At 43.9% G+C, this 13,716-nt stretch overlaps 1 protein-coding gene across 6 annotated transcripts in view; it reads right to left on the bottom strand.

Moving 5' to 3' along the window:
• The window catches only part of LOC143302197 (RILP-like protein 1), a 67,182-nt gene extending 57,269 nt beyond the window's left edge, over positions 1-9,913 (bottom strand). For 4 of the 6 annotated variants that reach the window (XM_076616760.1, XM_076616755.1, XM_076616759.1 and 1 more), the window contains exons 1-3: positions 9,461-9,912; positions 5,495-5,645; positions 4,928-5,046 (exon numbers count right to left, since the gene is read on the bottom strand). In XM_076616760.1, the coding sequence (XP_076472875.1) occupies positions 4,928-5,046; positions 5,495-5,645; positions 9,461-9,778 (588 nt within the window). In that variant the 5' untranslated portion in view covers positions 9,779-9,912. Of the gene's footprint in view, positions 1-4,927; positions 5,047-5,494; positions 5,646-9,460 lie in introns of all 6 variants that reach the window. The other 2 variants (XM_076616756.1, XM_076616758.1) reach the window with 2 other exon arrangements.
• Between the last annotated feature and the right edge of the window lie 3,803 nt (positions 9,914-13,716).

Raw genomic sequence — 13,716 nt, 5'->3', positions numbered from 1 at the left:
ACATTCTGTTCTCTCACATTTTTCTTCCATTCCTTTCTTTCATTCTGTTTTCTTCTCTGTCTTTCTTTCATGCTGTTTCCTTCCCTCTCTTTCTCTCCTTCATCCCTTCCTTTCTTTCGTTCTGTTTCCTTCTCTCTCTTTTCTTCAATGTGTGTGAATGACTGAATCAGTGTGCCTGTGGAGTACTTGTACAAGCTGCAAAACAGTTGTGATCTTTAACTCGCCACAGCTTCCTTCAGAATTTCCAGCTATCAACTCAGGTTAGTGAGAGGCATGCTGATGTGTAATGCTGCGCATGGAATGTATTGTCTGTGTTGAGTGAATTTTGTGAGATTAGATTCAGTGTGTTAAAAATGTGTCAAAATGCAAGTTAACAAACTGGTGGTAAGCATACCTGCTTTTTTCGAACTGTTATCCTGAGAAAAATAATCGGATGTTCACATTTGAGTTTCCTATCGTTTTAAAGCTAAGACTGTGCTCTTTCAAACCATACTATTCATTAAGCGATTGCGATGACAAGCAATGTGTTATCAAAAGTTAACGAAGAGGTGTTGTTTTCTCCCTGTGGCCGCTGCCATCGCGCGTAACAGCACACTGGTCTTTCTCCCTCCCAACAGCTGATAACGGCTGGAGGCGCAACGTGAAAGAGAACTCATAGCGTTTTGTGCTCTCAGTTCTTCCAAGTTAAAGTTCTAACCCTTCCGGCGGTAGCGTGTTATTTTTAGGTGGCGCCTTTCCCTCCTGAGTTGAATGCAGGGTCAAGTTCTCTCCTCGGATGAACTAAACGTCACGCGCTGAACACGTGTGTCTTCCTCCTTGCTTTGGTGACTATGGACAGGAGGTCAGAGAAGGCACCCCCCTGGGTAAGCGCACCCGACACAGAGGCCGACTGAGGGGTCGAAGACTTCAATGGTGATGCTGACAGTTCCAACCGCACAGCAGCCACGCGTGGTGGAGCAGTTGAGGATTGGAATGAGGAATCCCCAAACGAGGCTGCCTCAGCAGATGAGATTTGGTTTCGAGTTCCAGGGGTGGAACATGTGTCAGGGACTGAAGGTCCGGAAACCAGGGCTGGGCTGGCCATTTCGGCACAATGAGAATCAGCTGCGGGCGTTCCAATCTGGCTTTCCATATCACCTTGGACAGAACTGGAAAGGGAGGAAACGCATAGGTAATCAGACTGCTCCAGTCTAAAGAGAGAGCATCCACTGCCCACACTTCTGGGTCGGCGACCGGAGAGACATAAGTGGGAAGTCTCTTGTTGAACTTTGTGGCAAAGAGGTCCACCATCGGCCAAAACCACCATTCCCACACCCCCTGAAGGGTGTCCTTGTCCAGGGTCCACTCTGTGTGGATGACACTCTTGGATCTGCTGAGAGCATCTGCCAAGATGTTGGCTTTTCCTGCTGTGTGTCTTGCTGAAAGTGCAATGCCCTTGCTGTGTGACCGAGAGCCTCGGTCCACAGGGAGAGGTCTGCCGAGTGTGCTTCCCCCCCTTTGTTCACGTAACATGTGACCGTTGTATTGTCCGTGAACAAGCGGATGGTCTTGCAAGTAGCCTCCCCCATGAAGCGCAGGAGAGCCCTGCAAACTGCCTCCAGTTCCAGAACATTGATGTGGCATAGGCGCTCCTCCGGGGACCAAGTCCCTGCTGCATGGAGTGAGTCCATGTGGGCTCCCTAGCCCAGGGAGGAAGCGTCTGTGAAGAGTGCCACCTGAAGAGTAGGTGGGAATATGGGCACCCCGTGTCCGAAGAGGGGTGGTTAGCCACTCTGATGTCACCTCGAGGATCCACTCGCCCAGACATATCTGGGTATCCCATGGCTGAGTGCTCTGGGACCACCGTACCCTCAGTGCCCTCTGAAGAGAGCGCTTGAGAATCCTGCCCAGGGGAATGAGAGGTGCCATGGACTCCATCATGCCCAGGAGGGAAGAAAGTGTCCGCGCTGTTGCTTGGGAGGAACGGTGCAAGTGGCTGAGGAGGCCTGCCATATGGTCCCAGCGATTTGGTGTCGGAGAGACTATCATGGACCGCGTGTCCGATCTCATCCCTAAGAAGTCGAAGGACTGACTTGGGGACAGATCACATTTCTCCTGGTTTGTGAGGAAGCTCAGTTGGGAGCAAAGGTCTAGAAGTCTGGCCGTATGACTCTGGCACAGGGCCTGCGACTGGGCCAGGATAAGCCAGTCATCCAGGTACACACAGAGACGAATGGATTCCAACCGGACGATGGACACCAATTCCCGCACCACCTTGGTAAACAGGAAAGGGGCAAGGGACAGACCAAATGGGAGGGCCGAGAACTGGAACACCTTGTCCCTCCACACGAACCTCAGGTCACTGGGGGTGCTACCTTCTGGCCTTGGGTATGGCCGGTCAGCTTGGACAGACATGAGGTGGTTTATTCCTCTGCCGCTGATTCTGCACACGCCACTTCGACTTGGGTGGCATGGTATATGAAGGGGCACTGGTGGCTGGTCTCTTCAATGGCATAGAACCCTGGCCCCCCTGGGAGGTGTGGGCTAAATATGAGGCCACATCCCTGTTTGTCTCTGCCCTGTGGCTGACAAAATGGGGTGCATACTGGCCGAAGAGGGAGTGCTGCTGTGCTGGGATGGACCGCAGGGCAGCCCTCTCCTCTACTGGAATGTAAGAGAGGCGGAGAATGGCATCACGCTGAGCTAGCGCAGTATTGAAGTGAAGGCTGGTAGCTGTGTCTGCAGCTACCGTGAGACCAGATGCTACCCTACTGCCAAAAGTGTTTAACCTCTGGTCGGTGAAGAGGCCTGGCAGGACAGAGGAAGGAGACCCCATGTCCTGATTAACCAGATGCTGTTCCCACAGCTCATTGGCCCTGTGGAGGAACGCGTCGAAGAAGGTATAAGCCGTGGAAACCTCGAGGAGGCAGCGGCAGGCGAATCTGTCCCACTCTGCTAACGTTTTAAAAGATAGAGTAGCTGAAGTGGGGAAGGTGGTGCGCTGTGAGACCAACATCTTGTCCTGCGTGGAGGGCTCTGCTTCCCTGCAGGCAGGGTGGTCCTGTGTGTACAAGGACCACACCCGCCCTTGGAGGAATCTTTAAGGAACTTGCCCGGAAGCGGGTGGGGAGTGTGTTGACCGTAGGTCCAACCATGCTTGGGATGGTGGGTGCCACACCTTCTCAGTGAGGGCATCCCTGGATGCAAGAGGAACCCATGAGTGCTGTGAGGGGACAAACACCCACTCATCTCCCTGTAGGACTGAGGGCTGGGTAGGTGGGAACTGCAGTCTCCCCCGGGCCAAGCGGGGCCCCTCAGCAGCCGTCGGTCCTGACAAGGAGGCCGTTGTGACCATGGAGGTCACCTGTGGGTTGACAGAGGCCCGATTTGTGGACTGAGTGGCAATATTGGTGGAGGAGCTCAACCTGACCAACAAGAAGTCGATCCCACTTGTCGGGGCTGTGTGTGTCGCCCTGTGAGATGTGCTGGGTTGGGTCCGGTGGGGAACGGACAAGGGGATGGCCTCTGGTCCTCTCGGCAACCCAGCGTGCACCATAGGTGCACCCCAGTACAGGTAGAATGGGGGTAACCACCCGTGAGCACCAGCCATCCTGTGACCCCAACCCCAAGGGTCACTGGCGCCTTGACCTCCATGAAGGGAAAAACCTGGCCAAGTCGGAGGGAGGTCAGGTTCGACTTGGGTGTCAGTCCCGCCAGAAGATGAGCGGGCTGACTGCCCGGAACCGCCTGACACGCGCGGGCCTCCCCCAGCAGGGGAGACCGGCCGAATAGCGGGAAGACCTGCAGAGCAGGTGGCCACGCACCATGAATCCCCTCCCGTGGGGAGACTGGGGCGGCTTGGCCCAGGGTGGGCAAAGTAGAGGGCCCCCCCACCCCCACCCCACCCCACCCCCCCGGAACCAAAATTTTCTCCTCCCCAGAAGGAGGTGGGGGAGGGGGGTCAGCAGAGGAGGGAGGAGGGGAAACAGCAAACGGGCCCCTGAGGGCTGTCTCCAAGTGGGGACCCGGGTAACGGCCGGGCGCGGCCACCCCTTGGGAGTTTGCGCCTAGCCTTAAGTCCCCACCGCCAAGAGAGGGCTTGCCACTCCCCCTCTTCCCTGCCTCGTACTGGGACACCTTGGGAGACGACGCTCATACCCCTTTCCCCCCGGTTCCCTTCATGACCGTTTTACTGGTACGAGTGTTGCCTCAGCGATCAGCGTCTGAAGATGCATCACCGCGGTCCCTATCAGGAGGAATCATGAGCTCCGGTCCTGGGAGAGTCTCTTGCCAGGTCTTGATCCCAGCATCATGATTCCTGCCGTCATGGGATGGCATACGAGGGATGGCATGGTACCCGTGCTTAGGCACCCAGCGAAAATCCCATCCCCAACAGAGAAAGGAAAGACAGGATCAACTCAGAGGTAGAGAAAAACAAACAATTCGAGGGGGCCGAGTCAAATCGAGTACACAGAATGTAAGAATACAATAAACACAAGCCACATGCAGCAAAATCAGGCCAAATGAATACGCTTAATAGCCAAAAAAAACCATAAGACAAGACAGAGCGTAAACCTGACAAGATGGCGTGGAGAGCCTTGGCCAAAAGAATGATTCACCACTTACAGCTTTTAGAGGCGTTTGATTGGCTAAGAGCGGACCGGGCAAGACGGGTCGTTTTTTCACTGTCAGCCGCGCGAAATTTGGCCAAGCAGAGCAAACTGATAGGCCTAGTTTGCATCAGTTTGACATGGTACAGTATATGACACTAAAGTGTCTTTTAGTTTTAAGAAGATTTCATAAGTTTGTTTCTCCTGTTGATAATATATCAATCATAAAAAAAATCATTTGCATCATTCCCTCCCTCTCTAGTCCTGATGCCTTTAGTTTATGATCTCATTATTCATTTTTATAAGTTGATTCTAATTCAGTGTAAACATTCACTTACTGCTTCACAGTCCACTGCTTTCTGGGAGAGGTCACGCTTGATGGAGCGTATTTCTTCACGTTGCTTGTCCACTGTTTCTTTCAGTTTGGTCAGCACTTTGATCTCATGTTCTTCGCTTTCTGTCACAAACACACATGCACATACATGCATGAATACAATGTGAATGTGAAAATGTACACAAACACTCATGCATTAATGTAAACTGTGTTAGTATGTATCATACACTGATACAGACATAAACACAGCATGATAAGAAAATTTTTTTAAATACATGTGCAGATTCTCTTGTCTTACTCTCAACTGAGTTCTGTACCACTCATTATTTTCTGTATATAAATATTTATGAACATAATAACTGATGACAGACAGATGATGAATGGATGCAGTGGTGGGTGGGTGGGTGGGTGGTATATAGGTGAATGGACAGAGGGTGAATGAAAGATGTGTACTTACCTCTGCAACTGGACTTGCTGTCACTCAAGAGAATGAAACTTACACTTGAGGATGAATACTTGCCTCAGTCTACATTTGGGCTTAACTCTTTTCTTCTTCATGAAAAACACTTACCTCTGTACTTGGCTGAGACTTTTTCCTCCATGGCATGTTTCTCATTTTGCAGGGACAACTTCAGACGTTTGTTCTCGGCTTGCAACTTGTCAACCACCGCCAATAGGCCTTTGACCTCTGACTGCCAGTTCTCCTCTATCACCTCCAGTTCCTAACAGTTGGTAACATGCCAAAACATATTTCATTTTACAGTTTCATTAGCAGGCTCTTTCTGATTTCTAGTTCTACCTCATGTAACGACTTGGTACAGAATCTTTAACCTCTCTAAATAATACTAGAGTAAAATCATGTGAAAATGAAAAAGACCTAGGAGTTTGAGAAACTTTTGACAGAAATCTTTCATTTGACCTACACATTCATTAACTGCATAAATAAAGCAAATCAAATTATTGGAATAATCAAAAACTTTTACTTATCTTGACTGTGATATTTTCATGAAATTATATAAAGCTCTAGTACGACCTCTCTTCAAGTACAGAAACACTGTGTGGTGTCCTTATGATTATCTGAAGCGACAATCTATTGAAATTGAGAGGGTGCTGCTTGTACACGAATGTCGGCACATTACTTATAATTATCGATCTATTTATTAAGAATTATTTTCCCTTACGGGAAGAAGGATATATGGTGATCTTATTGACTCTTCAAGTCTTGAGACATGTATATAATTATCAACTTTTCAATGGTCATGTTGATTTGTCTTGGGATCAGTTCTTCTCTGCACCTCAGTACAGTTCCACAAGAAATACTGATCAAAAAATTTTCTGTAAACATTTACTGATTTAAATACTAATAAAAAAAAAAGTTTTGCTTCAGTAATCGAGTTACTAATCAACTGCCACCTCATCTAAAACAAGCACCATCTACAAACTCATTTAAGAATCAAATGGACAATAAAATTCTACAAAACTCTCAACAATTCTTAAGAGTTTAACAAATAAATAATCTATAAATGAAGCGTCAAACCTTGACCAAAATCCCTACTGTATATATTTCCATGCATTTAAAATTATGTATGTACTTGCACTCCACCCTATTTCCCCCTTACAGGTATACGTAGTATTATCTTATTTTTTCTCTAAAAAATAACCAAAATAAGACAAATGAATGGGACTGCTTACCACCTTGTACATGTGAACTGAATTAAAACAAGTTGTTGTTTTTTTAATCTCTGCCAAAATATGTTGTGAAACAAAGATGGGACTGTTTAAAAGCTTCAAAATCAAAGCATGCTTCGTCCCCATCTTAGTCCTGCTACTACTGCTTCGGTGCTGGGCATTATTTTGGCTTATGCTTCCTATCTGCTCAGCTGGGCAGTTTGGAGTTAAAAAAAAAAAAAAGCAAAAAAAAACAACAAACAAACAAACAAACAAACAAAAACATGCTGGTCCAGTGATTCATCCTTCGTGCTAAGCACAAACTTGTTCCACCCCATTCATTATTATCTCCCTTCCTTCCTGTGTTGAATAAAGGGCTGGGTTGTCTTTGAGGTCAACTCTAGATCAGCCACAGAGCTATTCTTGGCCTCCTGTCTGCTCTCTCACTCCTTTTATTGCAACAACTAGCTCTACAACTACCCCAACATCCCATACTCTCTGCAAATCATCTCTCTCACTTTCATCTTCATCAAGCAAACCAGGCATCTTTTGTCATCACATGCACTAACTTCATCATCTTCAATGACTTGTAAAGCGTCTGCAATATCTTGAGTGGCAAAATCATAAAGGACTTTTGCTACACCCTGCTGGTTAAGCCAAAAGAGCTTAGAAGTGCTCTGTCACTGAAATTTTCTGATAAGGGCACTGGCAATAACATCTAGTAATTACTAGAGAAAGTGTGAATGACTGTTGCTCCTTGGGGTAATGAAAGTCTACATATTAAGGTTTCTGACTGATGACTATCTGGACACATCAAAATGAACTTTACAATAGAAAGTTCTGTGAAAAATCCTGAAATGACATGAACATAATATAAGTATCTATGTCCTGGGGAAAACAGCGAAGCATTTTTGTGGACATATACCCCTGGGGCACTGAAGAGGTTAATTTAGCACCCAATAAAATCAGAATGTATTGAAATCAGTATCCCTGAGTATGAGTACTATATGTCATATGATATGAATGGGATGTAGTAATACTACAAGTACAACTGCCACTGTGATTAGTTTAAATTACCTGAATGCATTATGTAAAATTAAAGCTTCTACTGTACTTTTGTTACACTTACAGAGATCAATCCAACCATATATGTAAAACCATAAAGCAGTTCAACTGATAACATATATAAACATCGTTTACACAAGTGTAAAAACTATAAATCATGCACAACCTGTAAAACCATTGAGTTGTTCAATGACAACATTATAATTTAAATAAATACTGTTTACACAACACAGTCACAAGTGAGTCAAAAACTATAAACCATGCACATGTGTTAGAGAGAGAGAGAGAGAGAGAGAGAGAGAGGGAGAGAGAGAGGGAGAGAGAGAGAGAGAGAGAGAGAGAGAGAGTGTCACTGTGAGTGTGCATGTGTGTATTATAAATATACATATCACTTGCACAGATGCATAGATTACCGGTCGTTTCGCTCCCTTATCAGTTCGCTCCCAACCAGTTTGCCTCTGAGCCAGCCAGTTCACCCCCACACCACAGGTTGTTTCACCCCATTCGCGGTCATTTCACCCCCAACCAGTTCATAAAATATAAGCGTTTGATTGTGTTGATTGTGTTATGTGTATTGTTTTCTTTAAATTCGTGGAAGGCTAGTGGTAGTAATAATTATAGCCAAAACAGGGGATGGCTGGAAAATTAATTGGATCAGTAAAATCACATTTTAGCCACACCACCTGATAAGTTTATCCCTTAGACTTAGAGACAGGCCTGCTAAAACACACAGGCCTATATACGCTAGGGTTAATGAAAGAGAAACAGTTTTGTTAAAGGTAAATTAAAAACTGTAAAACAAGTAAGCAGGATAATAGCAGTAACCCACAACATGGAATCTTGGGTTTCTGAAAATAGTAACATTGGCCTGTGTATAGGCCTATGTATTTATAGGCCTATAGTTATTATTAGCCTATAATTAACTTAAGTATAATATTTTAATAGGCTGGGGTTTTTTTCTCTTTTTTTTATCCTGGGTGTATGTGTGCAAATAAAAACAGAAAAAGTATACTCTTTTTGTCTTTATTGAAGGAACACACACACATATGCGCACACACACACACACACACACACTCACACACACACACATACACATTTCTTTCATTGGTATCAATTATGCATGCAATATCAGTCTGTTAACGAAATCGAACTACCTGTCTGAACCAGGCAGCTAGAGGCGAAATGATGACAAAAGGGGCGAACTGACTGGGTGGGTGGGGAGGGCAGGGGTGGTGGGGGGACTGGCAATAGGGTGAACTGGTTGAGAGCGAACTGACAATGGGGCAAAACAACTGGTTACCCACACTTTTAATTTTTATACACACGTGCATGTGTGTGTGTGTGTGTGTGTGTGTGTTGTATTCATATGCTTCAGCGTATGTGTCACCGACTGCGTGAATGTTAATGCATAGTGTGTGCTGTCATCAGTGTATGAATGTCAAATGTTTGATTCAACTGATGTACTGTTTTCCTCTATTCTGTCTTATATGGTCTTGCTGGCCCAAACTGGCCTTTGCTTTTGATCCTTCACTGTCAGTGTCACTTCAGCTGGCAGGGCCCTTTCCCTACACTAGCTACAGCGCCTTCCCCATCTGGTTTGGCTCCATCAAATTTGTGGACCATGACGTGCCCATTCTTCCCTGCAGTTTAACAGTTTGATCCCACCCCATTATAAATATATATTCATTTTATTCAAGTCAAAATGGTAACAAGAGTGCCTGTTCAAGCTACTGTTTATAGTGAATCCTACTCGCTGCATCTATTTCAAAAAGTAAAATTACTTTAGGCTACTTTTGAAACTCACCTGCTCGAATTTCACTCTCTCCTGTGCTTTGTCCGCTTTCTCTGATTCCAGCTTCTCTATGCTTGATCTCAGCTGTGCAGTTTCTTCATTGTCTTTTTCATAGCGTGATGCAAGAGATTCCAGTTGTTCAAGAGCACGAATAACTTTAGGCATCAGCTGGGTCACGGATTCATTGCCGTAGCTGTGAATCATTTTGTCAAACTCGCGAGCGATTCCCGCAGCCTGATCGTAAACATCAGTGACGGAAACATCGCAAGCATCTTGACTTGATTCTGAAGCCATGATCTGATAATTAGTAATGTAACGTCGAAACTCCATTTAAATGTAGACCACTCGTCCTCCCCTGATGTACGACAAACTTGCAAATGGGTCACATTATGTTATGCATCGGACGATCAATAGACCCAACGGGAAGCTGGAGAACTCGTGATGGGTCTCAGGCGGAAACGTCACACAGTGAAGAGAACACTTCCTGTGTGCTAAATTTAGATCAAGTGCGGGAATTTCTCGACTACACACGCGAATATTGTTAATTGAGGTTAAGTCATAAGAACCAAGTAGCTTGGCAGTTGGATGGCCGCACACACCGTCGTTCATATTACCTGAGATGGGTCTCGACATTGAACCCGAATATAACTAACTAATCCTTCTTTTTATAGGACAGACAAAAAGCTATCAGTCTAGTCCAGGCAGATAAAAAAATAAAAAATATGGTCGAAATGTGTGCAACAAAACCGTTCTTTTCACGATAAAATAGAATAAATCATACTGATCACACCGATATAAAGTTGACCGCTGTAGGTGGGCGGGAACATAATTAGATGTTGGTTTTTAATAATTATTTGTCACACTTCTGGCCATGAGAGAGCACCTTACAAAGATCCGCAAGGCAACAGCAAGCCAGGGTTACGCAAGCGTTTAGCACGGTACAGTACTTGTGACTGACTGCTGCCGCGCTGATGCTGTTCTATACCTCCGTTAGTAGGACACTGCGGCAGATGACAGATACCGTACAGGAAATAAGAGAACTCTTTGGGGTCAAAAGGAAACAAGCATTTTTTAATTTCATCTATTATATACTAAATTGGCAGAAATGCAAATTTGCTTTTATGAATGTTTTACATGTTTTACCAGTCATGACATTTCATGAAGAATGAAATCGGTATTATACCGACTGCAAAGGTGAATTTACGAAGGCAGCACGGGATTATTTAGTTCGTAAGAACAGTTACGTAATGCACAAAATGGAAATACTTCATGCTCTGCTTATCAACGTGTAGTATATGAATATCTAAATACATGTAAACCAGGTTTGTTTCAATGAACATTGTCGGAGCACTGTCCAGACAATTAATTCAGAAAGCATGGAAGGCAGCTGATGGCAAAATCGACCAACATCATGTCTTGATGTAAAAAGAACGGTATGAAAAATTTTTTTCTTTGGAAATGAAGCGGTATTTGCAAATGTGACTCACGAACCCTGGCGCAGTAGACACGTCAGTTTAGCGTGGGAAAGAAAATGTATCTGGCTGGAGTATGATGATAGTCATGAAGAGCAAAGACTGCCTGGAAGATGAAAATGGGTGTCTCCAGTTGGAAATCAATTCAAATGTTTCACATGCTACCAGGATTACAATTCATTAGAGAAATGTCTGCAACAATTTGTGAGAATATGGTTTGTTCTTTTGTCTTAAATGTGTTGAAAATTGTTAAAAACATCGACGGGCGCAATAGCCGAATGGTTAAAGCGTTGGACTTTCAATCTGAGGGTCCGGGGTTCGAATCTCGGTGACGGCGTCTGGTGGGTAAAGGGTGGAGATTTTTCCGATCTTCCCGCCCACCTGCAGACCTGCTAGTGCCTGAACCCCCTTCGTGTGTATACGCAAGCAAAAGATCAAATACGCACGTTAAAGATCCTGTGATCCATGTCAGCGTTCGGTGGGTTATGGAAACAAGCACATACCCAGCATGCACACCCCCGAAAGCGGAGTATGGCTGCCTACATGGCGGGGTAAAAACAGTATATACGAGTGAACGTGGGAGGTGTAGCCCACGAATGCAAAAGAAGAAGAAGTTAAAAACATCCAAAATTTCGGCGCCAGTACATGAAGTGGTCAGAGAAACAAATAAGTACAAACAAGATTTCGAAACAAGTCAACGCATGTAGTTCGGTAAGTTGAAGACTTGTTCCATGAAAGGTTCCAAACAACAAAGTTCAAAGTAGATTTCGTTGTTGTGATGGTTTGTTTGTACATTCATCTCTGATCCGTTTTAGACAATCGCTGTTTCTGACACATGGCGAGATGCGGTAATATGCATCAAAAGTTCCGAACAACAAAGATCAAAGTAGAAAATCACCCCCTTAAATTACCTTTATTCTGGCTTTTGCTGTCTGGTGAAGGTTTATCACGAAATGATGTAGTTTATCAGTTCACAAGACAGACGAAGTGTGGAACGAAAAAATTTGTTATATCCGAAACACGTCAGTCCCTACGCGCTTATTGTTTTGCAGAATTTGATTAGAACAGCCACGTTTTACATCACACAAGTTCTGAAAAGCCAAACTATACGTTGATTGTGAATGGATTTCTTAAGATTAATTAAGTTTGAAGCATTTCACGTTTAGTAGTGTTTGAGATGAAGTCAGGTGTGACCGTCGTACACGGAACACATGTTCTTCGGTTCTGCTTTACAAAACTCTGAAAAACCAAACTCTACATTGATTGTGAATGAATTTCTTAAAATTAATTAAGTTTGAAGCATTTCACGTTTAGTAGTGCTTGAGGTGAAGTCAGGTGTCACATGTTCTTCAGTTCTGCTTTACGCAGATAATAAAATTCCTTATTTTTAGTTGTTGTTTTTCTGAAATCCTACATATTTGTTCACTGAGGATAACGCTAATCATTTTCTTCTGTTTATTAATCAAATAGAAAGATACAAAGAATCCAGTTAGTCTAAAAATTAAGAAAATGCCTTTAAAAAATTGCAAGAAAAGGTTTTTTGGCTGTGTGTATTCAGGATTTTTCACACTATCACCTGTAAAAAATCGAAGAAAATCGAATGTCAGATAAGAGCAGGAAAATTAAATAAAGAAAAATAAACACGAGGAGATGGCGCGAACGGCACACCATATTTGAGTCTGAAACTCTCAACTGGGTCACGTCATTAACACCTTGTCAAGGCTGTAACAACGGGGATGGGCCTGTTAACTACCACGCTTCTCCGGCATTTCGTCCGCGCAGCGGAACCTGCCTACCAATGTGTCTTATGCTTCTTGTTGAACGTACTGAATATCATACATGCTTTTACACTGCTTCGTTGTTAAGTAATGTTTCCGAAAAACCAAGTGTGCTTACAACAGTCAAATTAGACTGCTACTAAAATGTAATCACAGTTATCATGATCTTAAAGTATGCGAGCACAGACTGCATGGCAGTGACATAGGGGTAGACAGGTTCGTGCGATACATCTGTGTTCGCATGTGTGAAGTCAAAGTACGGTAAACCATGCGCTTAATAAAGTTTCTTTCGCTGAAAATTTAAACATTTTCTTTTCTGAGATTTCTTTACAAAATGGAACATGTGTGATTTGCAAACACCCCTGCAGTGTTGACAAAACATTTTCCGTACTATCGGAAAAGGGCTACAAAGGTGATAATAACATTTTGTATAGTAAGTTTGTTGGGTTTCGCCCCCATCAATATTTATTTCATATGTATTCGTGTGTTTATTTCCTTATACACTGTCTTCATTGGCTTATTTTTTTATTGTTATTATTATTATTATTTTGTTTATTAATTTCCATTTAATTAATTTTCAGTTCCGCTTTTCTGTGTTACTTCTGCGCATGTAAACGACCCAATAAAAATATACATGTAAACGAAATTAGAACTGTTTCCACATAAATCATGCGGATTCATCGCGGGAAAGCGTAAATCGGTTTGACAAATACCCTTCAATCAGATTCAGAGAATGTGTTGTTTCCGACAGCGTGTGAAATGCACATATGTTACACGGAAATCTCCGATATCCTCATTCAAACCCCGTGGTTCCTGTATTAAAAAAAAAAAAAAGACAAAAAAACAACCCAAAACACACCAAAAAAAAACCCAACAAAAAACAACAAAACCCCCCAAAAAAACTGTGTATGTCAATTTCGTCAATTAAGTTTAGACACAATCACTGTTTCTGACACATGCCGAGATGCGGAAATATTCGGATACTGGCGTAAGATTTCGAACCAACTCAACGCATGTA

This window comes from Babylonia areolata, chromosome 29 (genome assembly GCF_041734735.1).
Source record: "Babylonia areolata isolate BAREFJ2019XMU chromosome 29, ASM4173473v1, whole genome shotgun sequence".
NCBI lineage: Eukaryota > Metazoa > Mollusca > Gastropoda > Neogastropoda > Buccinidae > Babylonia > Babylonia areolata.
The sequence above is the reverse complement of the archived record's forward strand: the minus strand, read 5'-3'. Positions and strand labels throughout refer to the sequence as shown.